The sequence below is a fragment of the Tupaia chinensis genome, unplaced genomic scaffold, assembly GCF_000334495.1.
Source record: "Tupaia chinensis unplaced genomic scaffold, TupChi_1.0 Scaffold143796_1, whole genome shotgun sequence".
NCBI lineage: Eukaryota > Metazoa > Chordata > Mammalia > Scandentia > Tupaiidae > Tupaia > Tupaia belangeri.
Window position 1 is genome coordinate 4,602,533 of NW_006203646.1, and position 15,385 is coordinate 4,617,917.

Sequence of the window (15,385 nt, forward strand, 5' to 3'; positions counted from 1 at the left end):
ATCCACATTAGGCCTCATTAAATATCAGTTCCTATTGTTTCTCTTAAAACTAGGGATGTAGTATTCAGTTATACTCAGGTGTAACTATAAGGTATTTACTTATACTCAGACTATGAAATCCCCGAGTGATTCTCTTGTATCTTGCCCAGTACAGAGCTATTAATAAAAAGGTAATTTCCTCAGTCAGAAAGGAAATTAAGCTAGTAGTTGAAAATGTACTCGTCTTTAATATTTTAATTTTCTTCCATTCTTTTTTCAGGGTGTTTCTTCAGTTTTAATGTGGCCACTAGCAGAACAACGATTACACTACAACCAAGAATCAAGACCAAGATGGTGGTTCTCTAATTTGGAAGCAGTTTTAATGGAGATGGAAATGCTTATCAACTCAACACAGGTACCCCCAAAATACAAATCAAAATATCATCTTCGGCTGCATAGCAAATATGATTTTTAGAATTTAACATTATTATTTGATCACAAGCGTAAATATGTCACCATAAATAAATGTAAATTCATTGTACAAAAATTCCCAACAACTCTTAATACAAATATGATACATTTGACAGTTTCTGAAACAGAATTTTTAAAACTTTTTAAAACCTAAGATTTTTTTTTTTCCTGGTTCTTAGACAGACAAAAAAATTAAAAGGTAGGGGCAGGGGCAGTGATACCAAGGAAAGAATATTAAACTTATTTGGTGTTCACACATAAGTGCCGCTGGCGAGCTAGGGAAATATAATCTTTCCTGAAAACGAAGACCTCAATTTAGTGGGAAAAAGTCTCTTGAGGATAATGTGACTCTGCCCAGAGGGTCAAATTTGGGGCTATAAATACAGAGTATAGGTGGGGGCAGTTTGTTGAAACAGCAATTTCCTCCAATGAATGATTCTGATCTCCACAAAGAAATGGTCAAGGACTTGAACAAACTCTAGAACTTAATAGCTAATTGTCTATTTGAGAACACCAGCTACCACACCCAGACAGGATTGAAGATCTGGAAGGTTCTAGAGCTTAGATATTTTATGTAGGTTTTCAAGGCATGTTTCACCAGGTAGTTCTGTCATGTTGTATAACCTCTCTCCTTTGCCTCTGAAACATACCTATGGTCATCAAGAAGAAAAAAATGAGAAATCAGTACTAGTTTCAGGCAGAACATCTGCCAGCTTCCACTGTGAAACACCTTCCTTCCTTACAAATATCTCCTTTCTTGGCTTAGAGGTAGCCCCAGGTTAGTAGAATGATTCCTTTATAGCAGTAATTCTCAAACTCCGAAGTGCAACACAATAACTTACATAGCTTGTGAGAAATGCAAATTTCCTGGCCCTACTCCCAGAGATTCAGAATTAGTAGGTTTGAGGTGGGGGTCCAGGAATTTGCACCCAAATATGCTAATCTTAAGATCTGACATAAATGGCGTTTGGACCATATTTGGCCCCAACTTTCCTCACTGGAAGACATGAGTGTGTATACAAACCTCTTGCTATGGACACTTCCGTTGGTCTTTCCATGGCGTTAAAAACAGGGTTGTCTGACTAATGGCAACTATTTCCATTCATCTGCCCTGTGGGAAGGGATTATTATTTTCTCACTTTTCTTTTCTCCTCTGGGCTGGAGAAATAACAAATATCACACTTTATAGGTTCTTAGAAGCTCGGGCCAGACTCCCTTTGAAGATGATATGCTCTGTAATGAGACATTTTTATCCCAGAGCATACCGTCCTTCTAAATACAACCACTAGCACCCCCACACCCTATTCTTGGGAGATTCTGCAGAAGACTTTTGGTTCTGTTTGAAAAATGGAATAAATATACCTCTGTGAGAAAACCCACCCAAAATCTAACTTAAGTGACATAAAGAGAACAGAAAGTTGTGAACAAAAAATTAAAATGTTCCAAAAATCTTTTAGCAACTAGGACAATGAAAGTTCTGATTCACTAAAAGCAGGATTTCACTTTTAGGGTTTAATCTTGGTATTAAAAGCTCATTGACAAAGTTATTTTTTGCTTCTGATCTCCCTGTCCCAAAATGTTTCTGGCCTCAGTTGAAATAATCCCTTGATACTTTCTTGTGGGAGGGAGTTTTCCTTGATGAAAGATTCTGTGCTAAGAAGTGGTCCCTTGTTTGGTTGCTGGCTAAAGTCATGGGCAGAGCCATGGTCTATTTGTTCAGAGCTATATACACTATGTGGCCCAGTGTTAAGTATTTAAGGAATAGAGGAATCATCTCACCATCAGGCTGATGAAGTGATCCAAAAGCTTTCTGTCTGAGGCTATGGAATTCCTGTTCATAAATACCCCTAATCAGTGGGCCTGACCACCTTCCTCCCCCAGTTCCACTCAGTGGGATACAGCTGTGAAAGCATTTCTGACTTCTCTCTAGAACTGCTCTGAGAGAGAAGTTAAGATGGGGTTTTGGGGAGTCTATGAAAGGTCAGAGTCAATACCCTCTATCATGGTGCCAATACCAAGAACCTCTTCCTGTATCCACAATGGCTCTCAGTGCTTGATTTTGGTGGCAGAATCCCTGAAATTCAGGACAGGAGGAGATGCCACTAGAGGAACCGGAGGCAGAGCATCAGAGGCAATGAAAGAGTCACTAAGGTGAGGCATACTTTTCCGGACAGGCTAATATCCCTGAGCCTGGCCACACTGGTTCTTGGGATGCAACCACGGATGAGTAGACTATGGGATGAAGAAAAGTGAAACTAGGAAATTTTACATTTGAGAAAGAAAAATAAAAGCACACACTGCCCTGTTTCTTTTTTCTTTTTCTTTCTTTTTTTTCATGTACACAATGGAAAAACCACCATGGAGATGTCATGGAGAACATGCACAGGCCCAGCCATTTGGGAGTGGTGTAATGTGTTTGGGGAGGTTCTTGTTTGCTTCCATGTCCATCCCACATGCTGTCCAGTCGGGTCCTGTCACAGGCTGGCCACGGTGCTCTCCCTCCTGCTTCTCCACCTCCTCTAGACTCAGGGTCTTCAGGATCTTCTGCCTAGCAAGTAGTGGCCAATGACTGGTGGATGGGTGGCTGGAAGCAGCGCACATGCTCCACAGTGGAACTGTCTGTTTCTACAGACTTCATGTACTTATTTAGGATGGCAAAAACTTCATTGTTCAAGATTTGGTACTTTCTGATCCTGTCAGCCATCTTCTTCAGGGGCTACAGAAGAACAGATGTTCAGGTTAGAGCAAAAAGAGGGGATAAAAAGGTAAGAACAAGAGAAAAAGTCAGTAAGGTTGGGCTCTAAGGTCCTATGCTTCAAAGATCATGTCACACTCTTGCTTAAAGGCTTTCTGTGAGGTCTCAAAGTTCTAACAACCAAATGTTAACTGGGTCATAAAACACTTTCCAAGTTTCAAAAGTTATTATGAAACTACACTAACGAAAACAGTGGTACTAGAACAGTATACTAATAAAAAGAGACTAGAAATCAGCCACTACACATATGGTCAAATAACTTTTTAAAAAATTTATTATTTATTATTATTATTATTTTTGCTATAGGGTACGTGCACTCGCCAGACAGATAGAGAGAGACAGAGAGACAGAAAGCGATAAATCACCCCCCCCAGGGGGGATGGCCTCGCCACAATCCCTTCTCCTCCATTCTCCACTCGGGATCTTGGGCACACACGCACATGCGCCCAGCGTGAGTTTTAAGCCACCGGGTCCAGGAAGCGAACCACAGTTGACTACGTGGGAGTCCAGTGACATAGCCATTACGCTAACTGCTGGTCCCTATGGTCAAATAATTTTTGACGAGAGTGCCAGGATAACTCAATGGGGAAGGGACAGTCTCTTCAACAAATGATGCTGAAAAATCTGGATATTCACATTGAAAAAATTAAATGTAAGGGTTAAAATTATATAACTCTCAGAAGAAAATACAAGGGAAGATCTTCATGACAATGGATTTGGTAATGATTTCTTAGGTAAGACACCAAAAGCACAGGCAATGAAAGAAAAATATGTGTTAGATTACATTGCAATTGAAAATTTTTTTGTGGATAAAAAGAGACTATTAACAGAGTGAGAAGGCAACTCATGGAATAGGAGAAAATATTTACAAATCACATACCTGATAAGAGATCAATACCCAGAATATATAAAGCACCATAATTCAACAAAAATAACCCACCCAGCTAAAAAATGGACAAAGGAATAGAAATGACCAAGGAGGATGCCTGAAAAGATGCCCAGTATTACCAATTATTAGGGAAATGCAAATCAAAACTATAACAAAATACCACCAAATAGGATAGATTATCAAAAAACAAAACGAAACAAAAAAGACAAGTGCAGACAAAGAAGAAAATTTGAAACACTTGTGCATTGCCAGTGGGAATATAAAATGGCACATATATTATGGTAAATGGTATGGCAGTTCCTCAAAAACCTAAACATTAAATTACCATAAGGCCTAGCAATTCCACTTCTGGGTATGTATCCCAAAGAAATGAAAGTGGGGATTTGAACAGACACTTGCACACTCATGTTCACTACAGCATTATTCATAATAGTGAAAAGGTAGAAGCAGCTCAAATGTCTATGGATGGGTGATGGATAAACAAAACGTGGTATGTACATAAAGTGGAGTATTATTTATTTGGCAATAAAAAGAAAAGAAATTCTGACACATGTTACAACATGGATCAACCTTGAAGATATTATGCTAAGTGAAACCAGCTAGTCACAGGAGGGTTTACTGTATGATCTTGCTTATATGAGGTGTCTGGAGTAGTCAAATTCATAGAAAGTAGAATGGTAGTTGCCAGGGACTAGGAAAGGGAGGAACGGGGAGTTATTTTTGAATGAGCACAGAGTTTCAGCTGGGGAAGATGAAGATGTTCTGGAGAAGGAAGGTGATGATGGAGGCACAACACAGTAAGTGTACTTAATGTCACTGAATCGTACCTTGGAAACTGGTTAAAGTGGTACAATTTGTTATGCATATTTTATTACAATTGAAAGCAAAAACAAAAACCCTTGTGAGGTGGCTCTGGCCCTTTACTCCTCTCATCTGGTCTCTGAGACCACTTTGCTCAGCCATCCATCTCATGGCACTATGCCTTTGCAGTAGCTGACGCCTCTGCCTGGAACATCCTCCCAAGCCCTATGTCCCACTGTCTGCTTGCTTGGCTCCTTGCTGCTGGCTATTCCAGACTCAGCCCAAGCATCACCTCATCTGAAGCCTTCTCTGACAACCCTCTCCCTGCCCACTCACTGGTTTCGAGGGCCCTTCTCTCCCCTCCCACAGGAGCTTTGCTCACCCCGTGCCACCCTATCCCATTGCAGTGCCTGGCACGTGTGAATGTTCAGTGAATGTGCAGGTGAAGAACCTGCACCAGCAGAGACTGACAGACACAGGGAAGGTGTATTTCAGGTCTGGGCCCAGCCCTGCCCTTCGGGGTAACCTGAGTCATCTCAGCTAGTTTTAGGCCAGTGACTCATGGCTTCCTACTGGCAGATCCCAGCCTGGAGTGTCTGCACTACCTGCAGTGTGGGGAGTGCCCTCCAGGAGCAGCTTGCCCACCCTTTCTGATAAAAACCTGTTGTTAGGCCCGCCCCTGCTCCCAGGCCCCAGTGAGAAGCTGCTTACCACATTCTTTATGATTTCATCCTTCCCATCCTGCCTCTGTACTTTTAGCAGGTGGTAACAGAAGTCAAACAGGTCGAAGCGACGCTGTTGGCCCAGCAGGACGATGATGGAGCAGCCAGCCCAGTTCAAGCCATCACCGAAACACTGCCTGGGAGCAGGGACAGGAAGTAGTTGAAGTGGGAGATGGGGAGGGGGGTGAGGATTTCTGGGGAGGGAGGGATGGGCAGGCGGGCCCTCATATGCACCAGAAGTACAACTAGTAAATGGGCCTGTCTTTGGGTCAAGTCTCTTAGCCTGTAATACGGGAACAAGTGCAGCTTCAGTGTGGATTCATTGGTTCCTGAAAACTCCACATGAGGAGGGACATACCCAGTAAACAGCTGTTGGCCACCTCTGCCCCTGCTCACCTTCTTGGCTGAACTCTGGCAGCCCAATAACTCTTGGGGGAACAAGCAGATTTGGGGGGGACTTTGCCTGCCCCAAGGTACTCACTCAGCTGTGAACTCGTTGGTCCCTACAGGGATGCAGTAGACAAACTGCATGGCACTCCACAGCCGGTGGAACTCCACACATTCATCCACGTGCATGACGCCATTGGTAGGTGGCGGGCCCCGCCAGATGGGGTCCTGCAGGTAGCTCCGAATGCGGGTCAGGATGACCTCGAACATGGACAGGCCACAGCACAGCCGCTCTTTGGTCAGCAGGTCACCCTCTCGTGCAATGGCGATTTGCTGGGAATGGAAGGATGCATACATCTGTCCACATCTCAGACTTTATCCGCTACTCCCACCAGAGATTCCCAAACCCTGGAGCTGGGTGACAGGGAGTTTGTTACCAGAACTGATGTCTTGCCCAAAGCAGGGCTCTAATTTTATAACCTGAGTGCCACTGCACAGAAATCTTGCAGTACGTCTTTCCTGTGACAAAATCCAGGCACTATCCATGGAGGAATGACTTTAAGAACTTATTGGGTTGCCGGGAAAATCACAACACATTTTTGCATAGAAAAACACGGAAAAATATGTCATGATTTCCCCAACAACCTAATATGATCTATCCACGCAATGAAAGACTGAAGGGATATCACTGTTAGTACTACTGCTGCTGCTAAAGTATCACAACTCCCACTTCATCCTCACTGAGTGAGTGTAATACACCAGGCCCTGTTCTAGGTCTCTAATAGGTATCAACTCCTTTCAGTCCCATGTGGTAGGTACCATTATGTCCCCATTTTTTTGGTCAAGAGACATGTCCAGAGAGGCAGTGAGTGAGGGGGTGAGGCTGAGATTTATTTCCTGGTAATCTAGATATGTAGGTTAGAATAGAACAAGTTGCAGAAACGAATATATAATACAGTCCTATTTAAAAACATCAACACAAGGGCCAACAGGTGACATGATGGTTAAGGTGCTGGATTCCCAGACGGCCAACCACAGTTAGAGTCCTGGACTCAACAGCTTGAAAACTGTGCAGGGTATGTGTGTATGCATACCCCAAATCCTGAGAGGAGAATGGAGAAGAAAGGAATGCTATGTGGCTATCCTCTCTAAGAGGTGATTTCTCACTTTCTCTCACTTTGTTTCTCTCTGGCTAGTGCACACACTCTGGCAAAAACCTAAAAACAACAACAACAAAAGCCCCACAAAACATTAACACTCACAGCCCCACAAAGTAAATGTGAGGTGTGTGTGTAGAAAACATTTAGAAAGATTAACATCATGAGTTGTGGAAGCAGATGGCTTGAGAAGTGGGAGAGATTTTGACTCTTTAAATAATTCTGTATAGCTGAATGTGCTGCAGTGAACATATGCTAATCTCTTAAAATTTGTCACTGATCTCACAGACTTATTTTCCCTACTTAAGAAGCCCTTCTTTGACAATTGCAAATGTGTGTTGAATAATTTTAACTGGCTTCTCATCTGGGTCCTGGCTACTGCATTTCTAGTACCAGCTGCCTAGACAGGCATATCAAAACAATCACCGTGTGCAATGAGTGAAAATAATCCCAGGGTAAAGGTCCTGAACGGCATCTGCACAGGAAGATAAATATTAAACTCTAAGGTCAAAGTAGGCTCCAAATCTCAAGAGGACTGGGCTCTGTGACTGATCTACAAGGCTCTCCACTCCTCAGTGGAGGTTTCCCCAGAGCCCACTCTAAGGGGTGGGTGGAAGGGTGCCTGCATGACTTTCCCTGTTACTCCCTCCCCAAAGGCCCCAGGAACAGGGCAACCTCTAAGTGAATCCATAGGAGGAAGTAAATTGGGAAGCATCAATGCTGGAGTGTGTTATAAATGTGAGCCATGAACGTAAGTTACAACTATAAACTGAAAGAAGTCTCGGGGAAAAGGTGAACTGGAGAAGGGTTTGTCAATGTATAGTTTAACACGAAGGAGAGGGAACCCCAATTCACAGTGATTCATCCTGAGTCCACAGACAGAGACAGCTCTTGAGCAGAGGAGGGACCACCCACGTTGCCAAAGTTAGCTAGAAAGACCTCCTAAAATATCTCGGCCCAGCTGTGCCACAGGTTGTAGGGCAACTGTGTGATACTGGAGGCACCCTGGAGGCCTGGGCTCTGATCCCGGGTTGACCTGAGCACACTGGGTGTACCCATGCACGCGTGATCCTGGCTGGCCGGGAGACCATGCCAAGGGTATCTCTACTCCCACCTCTTTCTCTTAAGAGACAAAACTTGAAAAGAAACCTGAACTTGGTGCCTGATTCTGTTCTTGTTGTCTTTATTATTATTTTGTTCTATTCGGTCCCTAAAAGCATCTCTTAATGAGTGCCTGGTACAAGAGAAATGCTCAGTAAGTAAAGGGCCCCAACTTGTTCTTTAGTCATGAATATTCATTTTGTAAATTAATACAGTATTTTGGTTTACTAATTAATCTGTGCATGTGCTTAGTCTGAATCAATCCTTAGGACCTGGCAATCCTTGTGGGTAACTTGAAAAATCGCCGACTGCATGTGTAAATCTGTAGACGAACTTTGACCTCTAGTGATCCTATTCATGGCTAACCAAAGGGGCCTTCACCTACATGGTTAGGCGCTTTGTCCCTTTCCTTTGAATAAGTGCTTACCCTTTACCATTTACCTTTATAGTTTACCTTTTCTGTGAACTATAAAAGTAATATAGGTAAAATTTAGAAACTTTTTAAATAGTTTTTTTCAAAGAATCATTTATCTAACTTAATTTATTGTTATTATTTTTTAATTTGATGAGAGAGAGAGAGAGGGGGAGAAAAAGAGAGAAAGTGAGAAAGCAAACCACCAGGTCCAGGACTTGAACCATGGTTGGTCATGTGGGAGTCCAGCATCTCAACCACCATGCCACCTGCTGGCCCCAAAATTTATAAATAAATTTTAACAAGTCATAAGAAGGAAAATAAAAATTTCCCCACAACCCCATTACCCAGAAATGAGCTTTCTTAAAATATTGATGTATAGGGGTCAGCAGATGGTATGGTGGTTAAGGTATTGGACTTCCACACGGCCAATCACAGTGTGAGTCTCAGACCTGGAGACTTGAAAATCACACAGGACAGATATACATGCATGCACAAAACCTCAAGAGGAGAATGGAGGAGAGTCTGGTGTGGCTACCCCACTTGGGAGGTGATTTCTCACTTTTCCTCTCTCAGTTTCTCTTCAGTGAGCACATGTACCCTATGGAAAAAAACTAAAAAACTAAAAAAAATCATTAAAAAAAAGATGCATAATTTGTTTGTGTTTAGGTATGTATGAATGCAACTATAGTTAACAAACTTTGGGTCATACCACCTACATTGTTTTCTCCTAATATCAATAATTCAAGAACTCCTTTCCTTAACATGATTTTTAATGGGTATATGTAATAGTCATTGACATGACATAATGTGAATTTAGTATCCTAATTTATTGGCTTTTTAAAAATTAAAAAAAATACACACACACACACACACACACACACACACACATATATGTGTGTGTGTGTGTGTGTGTATAAAATTCTAAAATTTGACCAGAGAGAGAAAGGGAAAGTGGTAAAGCAAGCTGCCAAGTCTGGGACTACAACTGCAGTTGGCCACGTGAGATTCTAGTGCCTTAACCATCATGCCACCTCTTATTAATTATTTTAAAGCGTTTGCAAAATCTCACTACTATAAATTGTTCTAAAGCAACTGTCTTTATATTTACAATTTTGTGAACCTATCTCTGATAATTTTGTTATGATAAACCCTTAGTAATAGGAAGTCAAAGAGTATAAATGTTTTAAAAGGCTTTTGCTACCTAGCGGCAAATCAATCTCAAGAAAGGTTGAGTCATTGCACATCCACCTGTGTGAAGCCGGTTCTTTGGACTCTCATCAATACTTGATTATCATTTAAAAAAGTTCTTTCCCAAGCTGAAACTAATTCTTTGAATATGCTTTTCACTGATTACTGGTATGGCTGAATATTTTTCTATGTTTGTTATCATTATAGTTCTTTGTTATTTTTTTGGAGATGGTTTTTGTTACAGAGTGTGTGTGCTCGCCAGAAAGACAGAGAGACAGAAAGCGAGAAATCACCCCCCTGGGGGGATGACCACACCACAATCCCTTCTCCTCCGTTCTCCTCTCGGGACCTTGGGCATGCACGCACATGCACCCGGTGTGATTTTAAGCCACCAGGTCCAGGACTTGAACTACGATCAACTACGTGGGAGTCCAGAGCCATAGCCATTACGCCAACTGCTGGTCCCTATCATTACAGTTCTTATATTGTGGGTTTTCTTTCATGCTTTCTTTCTCTTTCCTTTTGGTATGTCTATCATTTTCTTTATGCTTTGATAAAAGTGTTTTAAGTATTGTTGAAAATAGCCCTGATTTATGGCTTGGTGTTTATTTGGGGGGGGGTGTGTGTGTGTGTACATGATACAGCTTTTACCCATTTCTTTTCTATTCCACTTAGTAGGAGGAGCTTTTCCTTCTCTTTCTGCCATTCTTTTCTGAATGAAAAGAAATATAACAGAGAAAACATTTGTGAGGCCATGCTGTAATGATTTCTGCATGGAGTAGTTGGAGTACATTCGCTACTCCCTGGAGGAAAGGGACGGCTCAATATTCCTTCTTTTATAATTCTTTGTTTTGGAGAATTCTTATGTTATTTTCTCATCAAAGGCAGCTCAACTGCAGAAGTAAACCGGCTACTATCCCATTTCACAGATGGGAAACAGCGACTGAGAAATTAAATAACTTGCACTAGATTACACAAAATACAGGGGTGGAAGTAGGATGAGGACTCGTGTCTTTTGACCCCCAGAGTGTTCTTTCTACAATGGTGCTGGGCAACAAACCAGGTTATACCTTAATTTGTGTCAAACAAATGCAAACAATGCAATACTCAGAGTGCCTGGCTTTCAGTTGAGCACAGCGTTCCTCTGTCATTGACCTAGATAGTACACGAGTGACCTGAATCCCAGCTAGCTTGGAAGTTAATGTATTGTTGATTTTTTTTTTTTTTTTTGCCTATGGGATAACTAATTTTTTGGACTATTTGTCAAGGGATGCGAGTCTTCCAAAACCGGCATTTCCTCTGGTGGACTGTCTAGGCTTTTGTTTGTGAAGTGCTCAGCACTTGACAGATTAAGATTTCTATCCGTCCCAAGGAAATGATGTTCACCAGAACAGGGAAGGAATTCAGGCCTCTGAGTGGAAACACATGCCAAATCTTGGGTACGAGAGTATGAGAGGCCAGATTCTTGTAGGATGACACCAGCAGTGGAGCAGACACATTTACACGTCGCTGGCTTAGGGGCTTTCTCCCTAAAAGGAAATCATTTAAGAGGATCTCCTCTGCTCAGCCCCCGAAGGCCAAAAAAAAGAAAATGTGCATGCCCTATTGTGTCTGAATTCCATCCGCTGTGAGTCAAAGAGCACACATGCCACCTAGCTCTCAGTCACCATTTTAGTCACTGTAGTAGGAGGTTGGTGACATGCAAGGGGACCAGGCTAGCTGGCGTCATCAGCGAGAAACCTGTGGCTCTGCATTGTGCTCCCAATACCTGAAGACAGGCTGCCTTCTGCGCTCTGCTGAGGACACGGCTCCCTCTGACCTTGCTGATAACATCCATGAGAACCCCAGGAATGAGCGTCCAAGAGCGGATTTCAACCTTAATTTTGTTTTACAGTTTTATAAATGCCTTTGTGTGTGTGTGTGTGTGTGTGTGTGTGTGTGTGGTTTTTATTACATTTAATTACTATACATCTATACAGCATGGTTTTTCCTGGCATGAATACAGTACCTATCAGTCAAGTCAAAGATACTGTCACATAAATTATTTTCAAGGGATACCTTGTCATTTTTGTGTCTGTCAAATGTTTTTTCTTTCCCTGACCCCCTTTCTCTCATTCTCTCCTCTATTGTCTCTAGTGTCCACAGTTGCCTTTCCTGCTATTAAACCTTCTAGTCCCTAGATTTTTAAATAGTCTGTGCTGGGTAGCAGAACAACCCCCACTGGCCTGTCTCACTATGGTGCTGTTTTTCTCTTCCTGAATTATTTCTCAGTCTCCCCCAAATGTGAAGCTTGCTTAAATCAACTTGAAAGCAGACAGCATTTGCTCTGTGTTACCCTTCTTCCTCCATCCCCATTTCTCTTCCTTCCTGCCTTCCCGCACACATAGTCTGCGTTTTCTGAAGGCTGAGGTCCTACTACTCATCTGATTGTTGATAGTGAGTGGTCTTGGCTTTTTTTTTTTTTTGCCAGAGGGTATGTGCACATGCCAGAGAGAGACAGAGAGGGAAAGAAGAAAGCACCCCTCATGGAACATAGTCACCTGCAATCCTTTCTCTTAGTCTTTCCCTCCTTGCAGGATTTTGGGTGCACACACATACATGCTCAGCATGTTTCTCAAGCCACTGGGTGACTCAAAACACCCGGTTGGCTATGTGAGATCTGGCTGCTATAACCAACATGCCATGGAGTTAGCCTGTCCTGGTTTTTAAAAATTAATTTTAATTGCAGAATTAACATACAAACTCACTCTTTTATTATAAAGAAATCTTTGGCTCCCTCCATCCATCTAGTCTGTCTCCACTTCTCTCTAGCAGCTGCCACCATGATCAACTTGGTGTGTGACATTCCAGATTTGTCGCATGTGTTAAAAAAAAAAAAAAGAATGGCATCCTCCTCTGTGAACTGTAGCTTTATCCATCCAATCATGTGTGTAAGATCTGCCTACACTTGATGCATCTAGATCTAACTTTTCTTCTCATTATTATCCAGTACGTAAATGCTGAATATGCAGGTAGTTTTTAGTCAATAAAGGATTCACTAGATAAAAGACGGTACAGCAATCCCCCCTTATCTGTATGTAGTTTTGCTTCCCATGGTTTCAGTTATCCCAGGTTAACCATGATCCCAAAACAGGTGAGTGTAGTAAAATAAGATATTTGAGAAAGGCCACTGTGCTTTTATAAGTTAAACTTTAAAATGATCAAATAAAAATGTATACAATTACAAACTGTGTAAGTGTAAAAGCTTTGAGTTTATAAATGAAACATTATCACAGGTATGTATGTACAGGATAAAAACAGTATTTATCGGGTTGGGGACGATACATGGTTTCAGAGATACCCACTGAGGGTCCTGGAATGTACCCTGTGGGTAAGGGGCCTACTGTACTACATACATTAACTCAGTGCTTTACTGAGAGAGGTCTGGGCTGTTTCTAGTTCTTGCTTTAATAAACAACGTTACTCTGAGCATGGTGTGTTCCTATGAGTGCTGCTTTTTTTTTTTTTTTGCCACAGGGCACGTGCGCTTGCCTGAAAGATAGAGAGAGACAGAAAGCGAGAAATCACCCCCAAGGGGAGATGGCCACACCACAGTCCTTTCTCCTCCATTCTCCTCTTGGGATCTTGGGCACGCACGCACGCACATGTGCCTGGGTTCAGGACTCGAACTGCAACCAACTACGTGGGAATCCAGCGACTTAGCCATTACGCCAACTGTTGGTCCCCCTGTTAGTATTTCTCTAGCAAAAGTGTTCAGAAGTAAGCTGGTGGCTCATGGGGTGGGTGGAGGTTTCATCCTGAGAGAAAACACAGCAGAATCCTTGATACCTAACAGGGGTGTAAGAGAAACTTGTCTAGAGGAGCTGACTCCTTCTTTTTTGGCAGGATGCATGGTACAGGGTGTAGAAGAAACATCTCAGAAGGCAGCGAATCTTGTTCCAGACTTCCCCTGCTACTGACCAGCTTTGTGGTATTGGACCCTCTTTCATGTCTCTGGGCCCCAGCTTCCTTACTTGTAAAATGAGGGGATTGAGCCAAATGTTCTCCCTCTAAAGCTCCTTTGGTCATTATATAAGGCTCGTACCTGAGGGGTGCCCAGCCGCTCTATCAGAGGGACCAGGTGTAGTGGGGCATACTTGGCTTCAAGGCGCTTCATCCGGACCTCCAGGCGCTCCCCCTCTGCAAAGGAGCAGCAGAGCAGGCAGTGAGGTTCAGGGTGCACTGGGCAATGGGGGAGCTTTTCTCTAAAGCTCTCAGAAGCCCTGGGTTGTCTGTGTTCCAAACCTTGGGCGGAGGGTGTGGGACTATTCTCCTTGGTTTTAGAAAGTGCGATTAGGACTCACCAGAGGGAAAAATGTTCTGTGTTCGATCCAACGGTACAATCATCCACCTTGTAAAGTGGTGAGTTCCCCATCATTTGAGGAATTGAAACCAAGGCTAGATAGCAACAAATCGGGACTATTCTATAACCTTCTCCTTTACTGGCTGCAGATCTGAGTTGATTGGGAAGAAGAAATGAGCATAATGTTCAAATACAAGTGGAGTGTTCGGCTGCTGTCAGTGCTTTCTTACCTTTGATGTAGACTCTAGGCAGGATATTTTGGAAGGGTGCAGCGTGTAGCAAATCACAGACTTCTTCCTGAGACTAGAGAGACAGAGTGGGGAAAAAGGGAAAAAATTTATTTTAAACCAAGAGGAATTTTCACTCTTAGAAACTTGAGCAGTAGAGTCAGCCAGACCTGGGTTCAAAACCTGGCTCCTCTACTTATTAGCTGTGACTTGGACAAGTTACCTGACCTCTCTAATTCTGTATTTTTTTTTTTACAAAATAAGGATAAAAACAGTATCTATTTTATAGTTGTTATAAGAATTAACTGAGACAATGCATACATAGCATGGTCCTAGGTACATAATGAAAGCGCAGTATGTTTTTATTATAATCTTTTAAGAAATTTGTTGAAGAATTAGAATGAAAGAGGGATCGAACAGAGATGATGGGCTTTAGACTGTGTGGCTGGTTACACGACCTGTAGGCCCAAAGCAGGGCTTGAGCCAATCCTCCATCCAGTGCATTAATCCAGGATGATTGTGTGTGGAGACCTGTGACTGGTTTTCTCCACATCGGATGCCAACTAGCAAGAGAAGGAGGGATTGGAACCCAGGCCCTGACATTTTTTTTTTTTCTTTTTTGGAGAGGTTTTTACTATAGGGCGCGTGCGCTTGCCAGACAGACAGAGACAGAGAGAAAGAAAGCGAAAAATCACCCCCCCCAGGGGGTATGGCCACACCACAATCCCTTCTCCTTCGTACTCCTCTCAGGATCTTGGGCACGCATGCACACGCGCCTGGCGTGAGTTTAAGCCACCGGGTCCAGGACTCGAACTATGGTCGACTACATGGGAGTCCAGTGACATAGCCATTACGCTAACTGCTGGTCCCTACATTTTGATGGTGACTTGTTATGCATAAAAGTAAGCTTAAGAGCAATATACACAACAATGGTTGTGGAGAAGAGTTTAG

At 42.7% G+C, this 15,385-nt stretch overlaps 1 protein-coding gene across 1 annotated transcript in view; it reads right to left on the bottom strand.

The window, feature by feature from the left end:
* Positions 1–333: 333 nt before the first annotated feature.
* CYFIP2 (cytoplasmic FMR1 interacting protein 2) overlaps positions 334–15,385 on the bottom strand; it is a 164,630-nt gene continuing 149,578 nt past the window's right edge. Inside the window, exons 30-32 of the mRNA XM_014582780.2 lie at positions 6,099–6,337; positions 5,607–5,754; positions 334–3,166 (exon numbers count right to left, since the gene is read on the bottom strand). Coding sequence (XP_014438266.1) covers positions 2,999–3,166; positions 5,607–5,754; positions 6,099–6,337 — 555 coding nt within the window. The 3' untranslated portion in view covers positions 334–2,998. The remainder of the gene's footprint in view (positions 3,167–5,606; positions 5,755–6,098; positions 6,338–15,385) is intronic.